General features: G+C 42.7%; 1 protein-coding gene across 3 annotated transcripts in view; it reads left to right on the forward strand.

Moving 5' to 3' along the window:
- The first annotated feature begins 266 nt into the window (after window positions 1–266).
- NXPE3 (neurexophilin and PC-esterase domain family, member 3) overlaps window positions 267–17802 on the forward strand; it is a 56155-nt gene continuing 38619 nt past the window's right edge. Inside the window, exons 1-4 of one of the 3 annotated variants that reach the window (XM_010842000.1) lie at window positions 267–829; window positions 4975–5075; window positions 9883–9960; window positions 10647–10817. In XM_010842000.1, coding sequence (XP_010840302.1) covers window positions 10725–10817 — 93 coding nt within the window. In that variant the 5' untranslated portion in view covers window positions 267–829; window positions 4975–5075; window positions 9883–9960; window positions 10647–10724. The remainder of the gene's footprint in view (window positions 830–4974; window positions 5076–9882; window positions 9961–10646; window positions 10818–17802) is intronic. The other 2 variants (XM_010842001.1, XM_010842002.1) reach the window with 2 other exon arrangements.

Genomic DNA, 17802 nt, shown 5'->3' on the forward strand with positions numbered 1-17802 from the left:
ATATTTTGACCTTGAGACCACAGTCTGGGCAGTCTGCTTTTGGAGCCTGCCTTTTGCTGGGATGAACTGGGTTAACACCACAGCCCTGTGCTTCTAGCCCTGAGGAATACAGCGCAGCCCCGCCATCCCTTCAGCTTTCTTGAGCAATTGCTTCTGTCTTCGAAGTACTCCTTTCAGTTCCTGAATTTCACATAGTTGCTGCGGACGTTTTATGGCTTAGAAGAAAGTCCAAAATAGGATTAAGTGGTTTTTCGGTGGGGGTGGTGGTGGTGGTTAGTATTCAGGCCTTTTTGCTAGGTCACGTACAAGGAGAATAAAAGCAACGGGGTTGTTTTCAAGGATAAGAAAATACGTCCAAGTAAGGAAAGATTCAAGGACCAGCCTGTTCTGTGCTCGAGCTTGGCAGACCCATACAGGGAACAAAACATTGCGCCACTGAGAGGAAAGACGGCCCAAGTAGGGGCATCTCCAGTTGTTCCCTGGGACACTCTGATGTCCGAAGGCGACAGGAGCCGGGTCCCGATAGTGGGCAGAGCTCAGATCAAAGGCGACAGCAGCGAGGGAGAAAAGTTGCACGGAGCTCCGCGGGGGTCAACTCTGCGTCCCGGCTCTGGGCAAAGCTTAGCGCTCCAAGGCCGCGGCTGTCAGTCTGCACTCTCGGCCCCGCCCCTCCCAGAGCTGGACCAATCGCAGCCGGGGGTCGGGGGTGAGGCGACGCAGCGGAGCCAGGAAGCCAGGGCCGGGCGGCCTGGTGCTGCGGCTATTGAGCAGGTTGTCCCGGTCCCGGGCAGCTGGAGAGCGCACGGCGGGAGGCCAGACCTGGATGGAGGTGAGTGCGGGCCTGCGGCTTGTGCTCCAGCGCCGGGATGGGCCCCTGTCGCCCGAGCGAACCACTGCCTGGCTCCTCCCGGACGCCTCTCGGCTGCTAAGACCCTTTTCTCCGCGCTTTGGCTCCGGAGTTCCCGGCCCGATGCAGACGAGCTGCCGCCTCTGAGGTCATGGCTGGGGTACCTGAGCCTGGAACGCGAGCCTCCGGCTGAGTTGGAGCTGGTCCGGAGTAGCTCGAGCAGCAGCCGGTCCCGGGGCGGGGCAGGGCGCGAGCATCTCCATCCTCGGCTTTCTAGACTTGTCGCAATACCCGCGGGAGCAGCCGCAGCGCGGCGGAGCCCAGAGTTGGGGGCAGCTGAAGACCCTTACCCCTGACACCTTTTCTGAGGGAGTACCGAACACTTGGAGACGGCTCCCTCCTCAGCCCCTAACTCCAGTCTCATCGCTGCTTTGAGCCCACCCTTTTGGCTGGGTGTCCTCTCAGGCGTTGGATTGTTCTGGTTTTACTGTCGTTTTGGGACATCAGATTTAGGTCGCTTGGGTAGAGTGTGACTTTTACAAGGTGAGATGTGGAGACTCAGCCTGGCCTGTCGCTCGTCTCCACTTGATCAAAGACCACTAGGGTGGTGGTAAGAGGGATTCTCAGGCAGGATTTATACAAAATTTATCATTGTAAAATTTCCCTTGTTTTCATTATTTACCCTAGGGGAGGATTGTTGCCGCATTTTCTAAAAATAGAGGCGATGGGTGCCGCTCCTTACTGTGGTTAATTATCTGTTGGAACATCAGCGTGTGTTTGAAGCTGGCGGCACTCCCAGACCGTGATAATCAATTGTCTCACAGAGTAAAACAACACAATGTTCCTCCACAGCGTTTGGGCTCCGCTTTCCTTTGACTGTGTTTAATACGTTCTTTGTGCCTGTTATCCTCACAGTCTCTCTGGGCCTGATACAGTGCTATTATTTGTTTCTGAGAAAGGAAACGAAGGGACATATCACTGAAGTAGGGTTGGCTCTCCCCATTGCCCCAGAATCGAATTGTCCTGGAGGGACGATGTAAGTTACAATGGAAACATCATTTCAGAAAGGCCATCCCTGACCAATTTGTACAAATGGCACCCTCTGGCCACTCTGTACCAGTGGTTCCCCTACTTGGCTGTGTATTATAATTATCTGCAGACCCTAAATAAAAAGCTGTTTCTCTGGCTCTACTCCCATGGATTCTGATCCAGTTGATGGGGTGTTGTGCAGGCAATGGTATTTGTATAAGCTTCCAGATGATATTAATGGGCATGCGAGATTAAGGACTACCATGTTTTAATAGCGCATTAAAAACATGCCCTATTTTCTTCTTACAGCATATATAGCTTTGTGACTTATTTGATTTGTGTACTTCTCTGTCCTGTGTTTACCCCCATCGCGGCCACCCTACCCTCGGAGGCGGTGGGGGAGGGGGGGATTATGAAAGCATTAGTGCTGCTTTAAAAGGAGAAGAGAAGGCCTAGGTGAATCAGCATCTTGGGCATGTGAGGTGGGGGTACGTGAAAGAGAAGGGGGTCTGTGGAATGAAATCAGGAAGCAAGTCCTGCAGATGTCTGTCCTTGTGCAGACTTCTGTCCCTGCTTCATTTTTGTTCAAGGATGATCTCATGTGGTCTTGGATGAGTCTCCAGTTTTTTCTCTAGATGGTGCCCTGTTAACTTTCAAAGTCTTACTCAGTACCCTATGAAATACAGCTGTTCTTTGGAGAGTTTGAGCTAGGAGAATTCAATTATAGGTATATTCTGTGTAAATTGTCTTTTGTATGGGTGTCCTTGCATTCCAAATTCTAATTCCAGATACTTGCTCTGATAAATACATTTATGTGACTAGCGGGTCAGAGTATTTAGGATGAGGACTGTCCCAGAAACTAGATGTGTGGTTGTTCAATAATATACTGTTTTTGTGAAATGGTTGTCTAAGAACATTCGCCCAGTGTGGAGTTGCTGCCTCATTTTCTTTTTAGTACCAAACTCAGGTATTTCATTTGTGTGACTGACGATTGCAATTCCAAGTAAGATGGGAGTAGAAAGTCAGATGTCATTGTTGTTCAGTTGCCAAGTCATGTCTGACTCTGGGACCCATGAACTGCTGCATGCCAGGTTTCCCTGTCCTTCACCATTTCTTGGAGCTTGCTCAGACTCATGTCCTTTGATTCGGTGATGCCATCCAACCATCTCCTCCTCTGTCATTCCCTTCTCCTCCTGCCTTCATTTTTTCCCAGCATCAAGGTCTTTTCTAATGAGTCAGCTTTTCCCATCAGGTGGCCAGATTACTGGAGCTTCAGCTTCAGCATCAGTCCTTTCAATGACTATTCAGGGTTGATTTCCTTCAAACCTGATCAAAACTGGTTTGATCTCCTTGCAGTCCAAGGGACTCTCAAGAATCTTTTCCAGCACCACAGTTTGAAAGCATCAATTCTTTGGTGCTCTGCCTTCTTTATGGTCTAACTCTCACATACATAAATGACTACTGCAAAGACCATGCTGCTGCTACTGCTGCTGCTGCTGCTAAATCACTTCAGTCGTGTCCTACTCTGTGCGATCCTATAGACAGCAGCCCACCAGGCTCCTCTGTCCCTGGGATTCTCCAGGCAAGAATACTGGAGTGGATTGCCATTTCCTTCTCCAATGCATGCATACATGCAAAGTCGCTTCAGTCGTGTCCGACTCTGGCGACACCATGGGCAGTAGCCCACCAGGTTCCTCTGTCCACGGGATTGTCTAGGCAAGAATACTGAAGTGGGTTGCCATTTCCTTCTCCCGGAAAGACATAGCCATGACTGTATGGACCTTTGTTGGTAAAGTAATGTCTCTGATTTTTAATACACTGTCTAGGTTTGTCATAGCTTTCCTTGCAAGAAGCAATCGTCTTCTAAATTCTTGGCTGTAGTCACCATCTGCAACAATTTTAGAGCCCAAGGAGAGGAAATCTGTTACTGCTTCCACCTTTTCTCCTTCTACTTGCCATGAAGTGATGGGGCCAGATACCGTGACCTTGATTTTTTTAATATTGAGTTTTAAGCCAGCTTTTCATTACGTTGGGCTTCCTTTGTGACTCAGCTGGTAAAGAATATGCCTGCAGTGCAGGAGACCTGGGTTTGATCTCTGGGTTGGGAAGATCCCCTGGAGAAGGGAAAGGCTACCCACTCCAGTATTCTGGCCTGGAGAATTCCATGGACAGTCCATGCGGTTGCAAAGAGTCAGACACGACTGAGCGACTTTGACTTTCACTTATTAGGTATCTGACTTCCTAAAGCAGAAGTGGAAGGAAGTCCAATACCTTGGACCAATGGCAGTCGGTATAGGTTTGCCACAGGTCATAAGGAATTTAGTTTGGCACGTAAACAGTCTTAATCAAAATTTGACAAAACAGACCCAGCAGATCATGGATTTTACTTTTTGCTTGTTCTTTGAACATAAATATGAAGCATGAGTAAGTGTGTTCTAACCAAAGTGCTGACGTTGAGAGTCCTCATGGAGTGATCACAAATTTTAGATGTGTCCAGTACCTCTAGCTTTCTCTAGTGGTAGGATGGAGCATTGAAGTGCATGATTATTCTAATCTTTAAGAAAAATAAGGACCTGCTGTATAGCACAGGGAACTCAGTACTCTGTAATGAGTAAAGCCTATATGGGAATGTAAAGCCTATATGTAATGTAAAGCCTTTATGGGAAAAGAATCTTAAAAGGGGTGGGGGTATGTATATGTATAACTGATTCACTTTGCTGTATACCCAAAACTAACATCACGTGGTAGATCAACTATACTTCAATAAAATTAAAAAAGAAACACAAAAACATATGAAGGTTTTATCTGTGGTTTATATTTTTTCCAATTATATTGCTATTTATAAGGTTTTGACCTTCAGCTCAGATCTGAGAGTAATTTTCTCTGTGTAAGTTTGTGATTATAAATAGCCAGGTCTTTTTTTTTTTTTTTTAGTGCTAGGAAAGGAAATGTTCCTATCCTTATTCTACCCACTACTTTGTCCTGAAATCTTTGTACATCTCTTGCTTTAAAATTGTGTTCTTGATTTCAAATATATTTTCCTTTACTTCATTTTCAGTATCTTTAACGTGTGTTTCATGTACTTGTCTCTGTTGCAGCAGGAAGAATGGTATACAAATGAAAAACCTCAATATGTGCTTCAAATGTGACAAGAAAAGAATAAGGGCTATCATGATTGAGTTCAGACTTTATACTGAAGGTGAGTAAACCCTAGTTTCTTAGTATCAAAAAGTAGCTCTTCTTGGGAACTGGAAATTTCCAGAAAAAGAAAAAAGGTAAATTAAACTCAATTATATATTTTTATTTTGGATTTGATCTTGGAAACTTTTTAGAGTCATTCCTATCTAACACTATTTTTCTTACTCAATTCTAAGGCAATTTGAGATACCAAATAATATTTTCCTGCTCTCTTTGCAAATAGATTTCTTGTTATAATGCCTAGGTTTTATATTTGTAGGAAAACCCCAAAAATCTGTTAGAGATTTCTTTTTTCACTTTGGAATCTTTCATTTTAAATTTGTTTTCTTGTATCTGATTTAATGCCTTATTTCTCCTATGGCTCCTTTTTAATTATTACTTTTAGAAACCAGCTTAATTCTTTATATTTGTGACTTATATTTCCTGGCGGAGATGAAGGAGAAAAACAAAACCTGCCCAAAGATGACAACTATCAACATTTTAGTATATGTCTTTTTAAAGAGAGGTCTGGCTAGTACACCTCAGGCTATAGGTGTACAGATGGATCTTTCAGTCTCAGCATTCCACCTACTTGTAACAGGAAGTAGGTCTTTTCCAGGCGTGACCCTCCATGAGGATTTTCATCAGAAGTCTCTGCCTGTGAGGGGCTTCTTGCATATTTGCATTGCTGCCTATAAGGCCTTTTGTTCCTTTAGCTCCGAGGTCTCTAGGCCTCACCGTCCTTCTGCACCATTGCTGTGCTGCTTCTGACCAGCTTGAGCCATACTGACATCCTTTGGACTCCTGGCCTTCGTGCAGTACATAGACCACAGCTGCAGTGGTACAGCTGAGCTTCTGTGCAGTATCATGTTTGGTCTTCTCCCTCTGGCCATCAGGGAAACCTATGGTTCTTATGGCCAACTCCTTGAGAAGGGTTTCTGCAGAGGAGCAGTTGGGGCCCTGGTGACAGAGTTATTTCCTTTATTTCACAGTCATTTCCTTCCTAGAATTTGCAGGCATTTCAGGGTGGGTAGGTAGCTGGGTCTTGGAGAGGGGCCGGTGTTTTGGGGCCATGAAATGGTTAAGTGAAGTCTTTCATATTACCTGGCATCTCTGTGGAGGTGGCCAGGTACCGGCGTCCAGCCCCAGTGGATCCAGGAAACTCGAAGCGGGGATGGCGTCAGCAACCAGGATACAATAGAATTAAAGATATAAAGAGTGGTTAAATAAGGATAGCTCAGTAGGAAAATTCAGTGGAGAAAAGAGGCTGAATAACTTGGTTTACATGGAAAGCCAGTAAAATTCCAAGACAAGGAATTTGCGTCACCTATGTAGGCCACAGGCGTCCTCCCGTTCTCCCGAAGGAGAGGAGACATTAAGGCCTCCCCAGTCAGATCTTAGAAGCCCAGGCATAATTAGTAGGCTTGACGAGCCTCCACACTACAGATGGGAATTCAGCCAGAAGGTGAGAGAAAGAACGACATGGGGAGACCAAGCTTCAGTGAACAAGGCCCGCACTTTATTTTCCAAAGTAGTTTTTATACCTTAAGTTGTGCATAGAGGATAATGGGGGAAGGTCAGCAGTCCTTGATCCTTATCGAAGCCAGGCTTTCAAACTTATCATATGCAAAAGTTTAGATGATTTACATCATCTTCTGGCCAGGGGGCCTGTTAACATTTTATGACCCTTTCTTCAGAAAACTTATTTTTCTCTAAAGGTGATTATTCTAAAGTCAGGCGCCACCCTCCAAAAGCATTAGATAAAGTTGCATTCCTATAGGGCAAAGGTGTGGTGGGCTATAACAAGAAAAGAATTAACTCAAGGGTCCAAGGTTACAAACATTAAAGCTACTACTTATATTCCTATACACCGATTATATTAATCAATACACTCCCAGAGACACAGTAGGTAAGGGATATGGAAACTTAGCAGCAAACATTGGCCCAACAAGTGAAAAACCCTTCATCAATACAATTTCTAATCAATCTTTAACTGCTCAAAGGAATCTGTATTTAGACAGTTTAGAACTTCTCATGCCTCTCATGGTTGGGAGGCTGTGAACAATCACATGTGGCCAGAAGAACCTGTTCAGGCAGGCTAGAGGACTTCCAAAGGAGTTTGTAGGTTGAAACACTCTTGTCACGCCCAAGAACTTTATTAACTGGAGCTGTAAGTTAACTCTTTTTCAGAGAGAGGTGGTGGGGGACAGCCCCCCATAAAGTCAGAGGTGTAGGTGAGAGCACAAAGCAGTAAAGTAGGCAGACTCTGGTTTTGGGGGTAGGTGCTCGAGAATTTCCAGGGGGACTCTTGAGGCTCGATCCCGCCTTTGCGTATGCCGAGCCTCCTTCCTCATGACCTTTGCCACTGTCTGAGTTCCTCACGCTGGCTCCCGGCAGCCAGGAGTGCGAGATTTCTTTCTCTTTAATATAGGAGGGAAATACCTTTTACCTACTATGAGTGTAAGCTTTGCCAGGAGGATTTCTGGCACTTAGTACAGTGTGCAATACAGAGTTGTTGTTTAGTTGCTCAGTTGTGTCTGACTCTTTGTGACCTCATGGCCTGTAGCCACCAGGTTCCTCTGTCCATGGGATTTCCCAGGCAAGAAAACTGGAGTGGGTTGCCATTTCCTTTTCTAGGTGATCTTCCTGACCCATGGATCAAACCCGTGACTCCTGCATTGGCAGGTGGATTCTTTACCACTGAGCTACCAGGGAAGCCCCAGGCCTCCGTAATTATTCATTGTGTGGATTGTTGAATCAACATATATCATGCAAAGAGCTGAGTACTGGGAAGGAATCCAAAAGTATAGTACATTGTTATCTTTAAGTTGCTTTTTTTTGGATATATAGTTTGTTTTTTTTTCAATATAATCTTTATTGGTATAGTTGGGGAGACTAGAAATACATACAAATATAGAGATCAGCTGAGAAGTGGAAAAAGTAAGTGCTGTGGGAATTCTCAGGATGGAAAGCATATTGGAATAGCTTAGCCTCATTTCCTTTATGACGCTGGGGTGAGGAAGGGTTGTTGTCTGTCCTTGTGGTGTGGGAATGGGAACAGATTAGATCAAAGGAGTAGGGGAGTGAAGGAAGAGGGGGCTTGCCAGGTCCAACACAAAAGGGGGGAGTGTTGGTGCAGCTGAGGTATCCTGAGGCCCTCTGCACTGAGATTATGCACCCTCTTCACCTTGACCTCTCTACCCTGCTTTCCATGGAAATCGTCACTAGGAACAAAATACTACCATCTTCACTGCTTACCTATATCATAATAGCAACTGGGGAGAGTATTTTAAAAATGATTACATGGAAGAATAGTAAGGAGCAGCCTACTCTCAAGTCTTCTGCCTTCAGCAGGTGTGATGAAGGATTAGGGTGACCTGTTACTCCTCAGGCTTAGCTTTCATCTCCTGCATCTTTAGGGCAGGTGTCTTTCCTCTTGTGCCTTGTTACTCAACTGAGAGGGCATCAGGGCTGCCTGTGGGGTAGGAGAGCCAGAAACCCAAAGGGTGTTTGCTGTCTCTTGACATACAGAGGGATGGCATTCCTGTTTTCCAGAGGTTATCAGAATGGTTTGCACCTAATCCCAAAACTCCTTATAAAATCACAGGTTTTCCTCTTGTTGTTGTTGATTCATTAAGTCATGTCCAACTCTTTGCAACCTCATGAACTATAGCCTACCAGGCTCCTCTGTCTATGGAATTTCCCAGACAAAGAACACTGGAGTGGGTTGCTATTTCCTTCTCCAGGGTATCTTCCCAACCCAGGGATTGAACCCAGGTCTCCTGCATTAGCAGGCATATTCTTTACCACTGAGCCACGAGGGAAGCCCATAATTACCCTAGTAATCTTGAAAGTCCCTTGGCCTGCAAAAAGATCCAACAAGTCCATCTTAAAAGAGATCAGTCCTGGGTGTTCATTGGTAGGACTGATGTTGAAGCTGAAACTCCAATACTTTGGCCACCTGATGTGAAGAGCTGACCCATTAGAAAAGACCCTAATGCTGGGAAAGATTGAGGGCAGGAGGAGAAGGGGATGACAGAGGATGAGATGGTTGGATGGCATCACCGACTCAATGGATGTGGGTTTGGGTGGACTCCAGGAGTTGGTGATGGACAGGGAGGCCTGGCGAGCTGCAGTTCATGAGGTAGCAAAGAGTCAGACACGACTGAGTGACTGAACTGAACTGAATGTAATAAAATTTAAACTGTAAAGGAAGGGAAGTTATTTATTTAGACCTCTTTAGAAAATTAACACGTGAATTTTGTAATTTCTAAGAATCTGAAGATGTTCTTCTTTGCTCTCTTAAAAGTTAAAACATAAATAGGAAGCAGGAGAAGTATCTCTATTTACATGAAAACCTGGAGCTGGGTTTGAGTAAATTGTCCAAATGTGGAGTAGTTCCTACTGTGCTCTGGCTGTTTGCTTTCTCTTATGACTCTGGGCCTTGGATAAGGTTAAGGAAGAGGAAATACAGTGTTTTTCGTTTTACTCCACCCTAAGCTGTCGTAATTGGTGATCTGTTTGCTCATCTCTCCTCTTTGAAGGAATCCTTTGGAGAAAAATGTGCTTTTTAAATCCATACCAGTTGCTCTTCTATACAAAGAACTCTTAATGAAACTAAACAGAATAGAAGCAGATCAAACTGAAAGCTCATCTGCATCTCAGAAAAGCAAAGACATGGAGTTTTTATAATTTTTTATTGAAGGATAATTGCTTTACAGAATTTTGTTGTTTTCTGTCAAGCCTCAACATGAATCAGCCATAGGTATACATATATGCCCTCTCTTTTGAACCTCCCTTCCATCTCTCTCCCCATCCCACCCCTCTAGGTTGATACAGAGGCCCTGTTTGAGTTTCCTGAGCAATACAGCAAATTCCTGTTGGCTATCTCATTTACATATGGTAATGTAAGTTTCCATGTTACTTTTTCCATACATCTCACCCTCCCCTCTCCCCATGTCCATAAGTCTATTCTCCATGTCTGTTTCTCCTTTGTTGCCCTGTAAATAAATTGTTCAGTACCATTTTTCTAGATTCCATATATATGCATTAGAATACGATATTTCTCTTTCTCTTTCTGACTGACTTCACTCTGTATGATAGGTTCTAGGTTCATCTACCTCATTAGAACTGACTCAAAGCTGTTCCTTCTTATGGCTGAGTAATATTCCATTGGCTGTGTATATGTACCATGACTACTTCATCCATTCATCTGTCAGTGGACATCTAGGTTGCTTCCATGTTCTAGCTATTGTAAATAGTGCTGCAATAAACAATGGGATACATGTGTCTTTTTCAATTTTGGTTTCCTCAGGGTATAAGCCTAGGAGTGGGGTTGCTGGGTCATATGGTGGTTTTACTCCTAGTTTTTTAAGGAATCTCCATACCGTCTTCCATAGGGGCTGTACCAATTTACATTCCCACCATCAGTGCAAGAGGGTCCCCTTTTCTCCACACCCTCTCCAGCATTTATTGTTTGTAGACTTTTTGGTGAGGGCCATTCTGACTTGTGTGAGGTGATATCTCATTGTAGTTTTGATTTGCATTTCTCTAATAATGAGCAATGTTGAGCATCTTTTCATGTGTTTGTTAGCCATCTGTAAAGACATGGAGTTTTGAGCAGTGAAAGGAGCCATGGGTCGGCCATGGGTGATCAAGACACAGCCAGACAATGTGGATCAACTTCATCAAACTACGGCTGTTCTGCTGTCTGCTTGCAGTGTTGATGGTGGTGGTGCTGGTCGTCAACGTTACTCAGGTAGAGGTGAGTCCTCAGCATGCTTCTTCATAACTAAGGGAACCACATCAGGGGATTTGGGGCTAATGAGTCTGGAAAATATTGATCATCAGGAAACTAATCCTGGTCACAGTTCTTGTTTTCATTTATTCAGTAAGTATTTGAGTGCCTTCAATGGTTGTATACTGTGCTAGTCACCAAGGGTGCAGTGATTTCTTCACTCTGGAGCTCATATTCTAAATGTGCATGGGAGAAAATATGAGTTATAAGTAAGCATAAAATATAATAATAAATGATAATTAGAAATTGTGAGAAGTATTGTAGAGAAAAGAAAGTGGGTTACTGTGTTGCTGTTCAGTTGCTCAGTCATGCCCCACTCTTTGTGACCCCATGGACTGCAGCATGCCAGGCTTCTCTGTCCTTCAGCATCTCCCAGAGCTTGCTTAAACTCATCTCCATTGCGTCATTGATGCCATCCAACCATCTCATCCTCTGTCATCCCCTTCTCCTCCTGCCTTCAATCTTTCCCAGCATCAAGGTCTTTTCTAATGAGTCGGTTCTTCACATCAGGTGGCCAAAGTATTGGAGCTTCAGCTTCAGCATCAGTCCTTGCAATGAATATTCAGGATTGATTTCCTTTAGGATTGACTGGTTTGATCTCCTTGCATCCAAGGGACTCTCAGTAGTCTTTTCCAACACTACAGTTCAGTAGCTTTAGAATGATGAAAGAAAGCCTTTCAAGGAGGGGACCTTTCATTTGTCTCCTGGCAAAAACTGAAGGAGATTTTCAGGGGATGGAGTTCATGGTGAGTGTTATAAAGACTGTGTGTGGCTCTCAAGGCAGGGACCACATATTATGGAACCCTTACAGTGCCTGGTGCCAAGAAGGTATTTAGTAATAGTCCCCTTTCCCCTTCTCTTCTAAAAATTCCCTTCATGAACTCACATACACTGAAATTTATGGAGTATTTCCTATCTAAAATCATGCTGTTCTTTTAATTTTGTTGGCTTGTGGTGCTTCTCAGGTGACCGGTCCAAGTTAATTCTGGTATCTCTTTGCTCTTTGCTGTGCACTGACCGACTGTCCAGCATCCCAGCCCTGCAGGAGTTCAGGTTATACTGTTCTCTTTTATCCTTTCAGATGTTTCTTTCCCCAGTCTCCAGGAGTTTGCTTACGCACATATGCTCTTTAGTACTCTGCTGAATACTTATTTAGGACTCTCTGCAGATCTCCTGAGTTCCTTTGTGTGTAGCTCTCTTCTCCTGTTACTGTCCTATGGGTTCTAATCGGCTGTAAGACTCTCAGCTCCATCTCCTCAATTTAGGGGGTTCACCAGGCTCCTGCTGGGTTCTGTCTCATACTGCTGCAGCCTGGAGATGCTCTCAGGGCTGTCAGCAGAGGGCAAACACTCACAGGAATCATTTTCTATATTTCCCATCTTTCAGGTTGTCAGCAAAGGGCAATCAATCATGGGAATCATTTCCTTTATTTCCCATCTTTCAGGCATCATTTCTTTTGTTGTATAACGTGCTATGTCTGGAGAACCACTGTTTCAGGTGGAAGAGTAAATCTCACCATTTCTCTGTCTTGGTTGCAAGCAGAAGTCTAGGAGACTTGAAACTGAAGGGAAAGACTTAATAGAGAAGCTGGAGAGAAGAAGGTTCAGTGGACAAAGGGGAGCTGGAGAGGATGGGACCTAGAGCACAGACAGAGCACATAATGATATAGGATGAGGGACACGTTTCATAGTATGTGTTCTTGTTATCATTTTATTATTAGTTATGTAGGGGGAGGTGTGCTTCTTCCTCTGATGTAAGAGGGAAAATTGTCATAATGGGTGGTAATGTGGATATGTCTACTGCTGGAAGGTGAAACATTGAGGGAGTTCTTGTCTAGACGGGAGGTGGAAGGTGGGAGGAAGGTGGTGCCCAGAAGACTGGTACAGATGGGCTTGAAAGAATGGGAGTGGGGGATGGAGCTTGATCCTGCAGGATGATAGAGGGACAGTGACTTTCCGGATCACATGTGTGCGTGGTGCTTATCTGCACTGATTTTGTGAGGGTGTATATTTTACTGCGTTCAACAGTCTGGGTGTAAGAATAGAGAAGATGGTTGTGTATTATGAGGTCTAGGATGGCTGGGAGGTAGAAAAAGGGAGAAGGAGAGACTTGAGAGGGTAAGCCATTCATTTGTGGGTGCTCAGGCCTGTCCAACTCTCTGTGACCCCATGGAGTGCAGCTGTCCAGGCTTCTCTGTCTATGGAATTTTCCAGGCAAGAATACTGGAATGGGTTGCCATTTCCTACTCCATGGGTAAGCCATAGTTCACATCATTAATGTTATTGCAGTCAGGAAGGAATATTAGGAATTATTGTTAGAAACCCTCTTAATAGTCCTGCTGTGGTTCTTAGAAACTTTTGGAAAATGTCCACTAACAGCTCCAACTGTCTGCATGAACACAAACCAAACAATAATGGAGAAGGGAGGTGGCAAGTACGAAATGATATAGGACAGTTTTGATATTAAAAATTATATAAACAGATCTTTTTGTGGAGTGTGGTAAAACACTTGGCCTTGTCTAAAGATGTCATCTTGTCCAGGCTGAGAATATTGTCATGACTTTTAAACCATTCAGTTTATTTCTGTGACATTAATAGTTAAAGAAGCCTGGGGTGTGGGGTGGGGAGTGGGAAAGGCTTGAACCTTGGCCGTCTGCCATCCCTTAATCCCTGGTCCATCCTAGGCTTCTGATTGTGACTGTACTTTGCTTGCAATTAGAGTATCTGAGCGTTTTCTAAAAAGTACAGACTCAATTTTAATTAAAAATATCACATAAGAAAATTAGCCATTACAGTGATGAGGGGAGAAAAAGCATTTTCAAATGTGCCACATTCAGAGCTGGTTAAGATAAATGAAACAAACAAATATGAATGCAGCAAATAATCTTTCCATTGGTAACAGGTCTCCTTCACGTTTTTGTTTTTGCATCTCACTCTCAAGTTAGTCTTCTTTATATTGTATATATGGAGTATTTTGCAGTTTAAGAATGAAATATTTCCTTTGTCACAACTATTACATTTTTATTTATTTTTCCAACATAAAATGTGATTAGATACTTTAAACTCTTCAACTTCTGAAACATTAATAAATATTTATTGAATGAAAGTTGAATACATTAAAAATAATTCATGGGGCTTTTGAAAAATGCAAATCCTAAGACTTCTTGTCTGCTCCATCTCAGGTGTATCACAACACAATCCCCACATTTCCTAAGATATGGTCAAATTCAGTTATATAAGTAAAGGAACAAATGAAATCCACAAACAAGCAAAACCCCTCTAGTTAGGTGATTTTGAATAGAACAACTACTATAGTAAATTCACAGATTTCTGAATTTCTAAAAGTCTCTGAATGTCACATTGGTATAAATGGTAGGCTGAATAAGGCCCCCAAAGACGTCAGTGTTTGAATTTCCAGAACCTATTAATATGTTGTCTAATAAAAGGAACTTTGCAGACAAGTTGCAGTTAAGGTTCTTGAGGCAGGGATATTATTCAGGATTATTTGGGTGGGCCCAATATAATCATGTGGGTCTTTATAAGAGAGTGGCAGAAAGGTAGATATGGTATGATACATAGATATAATAATATACCTGGATATTAGATATAAGAGTGATGTAGGTAGAAACCATGCTGTCCTGGCAGAAAGATAGATTTGATATGATAGGTAGATATGAGAATCTACCTGAATATTAGATATTAGAGTGGATATTAGAGTGATGTAGGTAGAAACCATCCTCTCATGTCATATATGAGAAGGAAGTATATGTTTTGATATCTAGCAAAAGGTTGTAGGGAGAATTCCGTGTCATTTTTCTGATAAACTCTTATTGAGCATTGGCTATATTTGTTTGTTTTTTCCTTATTTATTGATATTTTAAACATATATGTTTTCTGATTATGAAAACAGTACCAGTGTTTTAGGGCTTTTGGCTGCAAATAAAGAAAGCTGGTTCAATCTGGTTTTAATATTAAGGAATAATATTCATTTAGAATAGAAGTCGGGAGGTAGGTTGGGCATAGTTTAGGCTCCATTTCTCTGTAAGTCTCTCTGCTGTGTCCTCCTTCATGCATTATTTATGGCATCCACTTTCATGGTTGGATTTTACGTTTTTACACAGCAGCAGGTAGTTGCTTTCTTACACATGTCCAGCTTGAGATACAGTTTTTTTTATTAGCAGGTAAAATCAGAGAGCTGTTCCCAGAGTACTGGTGATGTCTGGATTTGGATCCATGCATCCCTCAGAATCCTCCAGCAGCTTTTCATAGAATACAACTGGGTCACAGGCCCATTCCTGAATCAGTCGCTTGGGATTATCCTTTGAACAGTCAGGCCCTGAACTGACAAGTCAGTAAATCGCAGTGCAATGAATGAGGGATGGGCAAGCATAGGGTTCACTCTGGTCCACACCTTACAGTGGCTCCAGGAATGACTGCTGGTGTTTCCTCTGGGCTCTGAATTTTAAAATATGGCAGACCTTGAAGTTGTCCTTGGCACTGACCTAAAACAGAGTTATCATTTAGGAAAGTTAAGCAAATTGACCTTTTCGCAGTCTTTTGTATTCATCCGTTTGGCTGCACTGGTCGTAGCTGAGGCTTGAGGCATCGTCAGTCTTCGTTGTGGCATGTGGTATCTTTAGTTGTAGTTTGTGGGATCTAGTTCCCCGACAAGGGACTGAATCTGCTCTCCCCTGCATTGGGAGCTTGGAGTCTTAGCCCCTGGACCACTATAGAAGTCTCTCTTTTTAAGTAAAATCCAGGTGACTTGGGCTTCCCTGGTGGCTCAGACAGTAAGGAGTCTGCCTGCAATGCAGGAGACCCAGGTGTGATCCCTGGGTCAGGGGAGAAGGAAATGGCAACCCACTCCAGTATTCTTGCCTCGAGAATCCTATGGACAGAGGAACCTGGCAGGCTACAGTCCATGAGGTCACAAGAATTGGACGTGACTGAGTGACTAGGACTTTCACATTTCAGGTGAGTAGCACCAAGTGTATGGTGATTCTTGGATTGGGCTGCATGGGTTATTTTTCTGGTCTTGAGTTAGTAGCTTATGGCTACCCAAGGAACAAGAGTGACTGTGGGAGAGGAAAAGAGGAAAAACAAAGGAGAAGGGGGCATGTTGTGAGCACATAGCACGTGGTTTGGTCCTTAGTGTTTTGTCATGGCCTCACAAGAACTAAAAAGGAAAGGGAGGTGGGAATATTTCCTAAAAAATAATCAAAAGATAAGGGAACTTCTCCTGTTTTTAAAAAGTTGAGATATAATTGGCAGACGAATGGATAAGAAAGCTGTGGTACATATACACAATGGAATATTACTCAGCTATTAAAAAGAATGCATTTGAATCAGTTCTAATGAGGTGGATGAAACTGGAGCCTATTATACAGAGTGAAGTAAGTCAGAAGGAAAAACACCAATACAGTATATTAAAGCATATATCTGGAATTTAGAAAGATGGTAATGATGACCCTATATGCGAGACAGCAAAAGAGACATAGATGTCAAGAACAGACTTTTGAACTCTGTGGAAGAAGGCAACGGTGGGATGGTTTGAGACAATAGCACTGAAACATGTTTATTATCATATGTGAAATAGATCGCCAGTCCAGGTTCGATGCATGAGACAGGGTACTCAAGGCTGGTGCACTGGGATGACCCAGAGGGATGGGATGGGGAGGGAGGTGGGAGGGGGGTTTGGATGGGGAACACATGTACACCCATGGCTGATTCATGTCAATGTATGGCAAAAACCGCTACAGTATTGTAATTAGCCTCCAATTAAAATAAATAAATTAATTAAAAAAGAATAAAAGACCTGCAATTTAAAAAATTGAGATATAATTTACATATAATGTTGTGTAAGTTTAAGGTGTACAATGTGTTGATTTGATACATTTGTTTATTGCAATATGATTATCAATACAGTGTTAGCTAACACTTCTTTCATGTCACTTAATTACCATTTCTTTTAGGTTGAGAACAGTTAAGATCTTGTCTCTTAGCAGCTTTGAAGTTTATTACATACACTTACTTATAGTAATACAGTAATACAGTTTTGTGGCCTATTGTCACTATGCTATGCCTTCCATCTCCAGGATTTATTTATATACCTGTTGCAAGTTTGTACCCTTAAACAATGTCTACCCAATTTCCTCATTCCCTAGCTTCTGGTAGTCACCATTCTATGTTTTTATGAGTTCAGTTTTTATTAAAAACCCTTGATTCCATTCACACACACTGCACTCCCCCACCGCCCCCCACCACACTGCCTTACAGGATCTTAGTTCCCCAAGCAGGAATCAAACCCAGGTTTCTGTTTAGAAATTCACTGAGAGCCGAATGGGCATTCTTTTATAGTTTACAATATTTTTTCCTTTGGCTGCTTTTTTAGGATTTTCTTTTTATACTTGTTTTTTGACAGTTTCACTATAATGTGTCTTGGAGAAGATCTTTTTGCATAGAGATAATAGGGTGATCTATTAGATTTTTGAGTTTGGTTGTCAAAGTATATCCCTAGGTTTGGGAAGTTCTCAACTATTGTTTCTTTAAATAATCTCTCTGCCCTCCCTTTTCCCTCTCTCAAACCATGATTATTCTAATATTTGTACACATGGTGGCATCACATAGAACATGTAGGCTTTCTATGCTCTTTTTCATTCTTTTTTCTCTTGTGTTCTCTTCTGATTGGGCTGTTTCAGAGTTCCTGCTCCCTTATTCAGTCTTCCATTTGATCTTTCTGTTATAGATGCTCTTTATTGCATTTTTCATTTTATTCATTGAATTTTTCAGCTCCAGAATTTCCATTTGCTTCTTTATGATTTCTTTCTCTGTAAATTTCTGATTTTATTCATGTATTTTTTTTATTTGTCTTTGTTGTAATATAGCCCATTGAGTTTCCCTGAAGAGCTATTTTGAATTCTTTTTTTTTTTTTTATTTTTTTTTTTTTTTTTTT

Source organism: Bison bison, unplaced genomic scaffold (assembly GCF_000754665.1).
Source record: "Bison bison bison isolate TAMUID 2011002044 unplaced genomic scaffold, Bison_UMD1.0 scf7180017864168, whole genome shotgun sequence".
Lineage (NCBI taxonomy): Eukaryota > Metazoa > Chordata > Mammalia > Artiodactyla > Bovidae > Bison > Bison bison.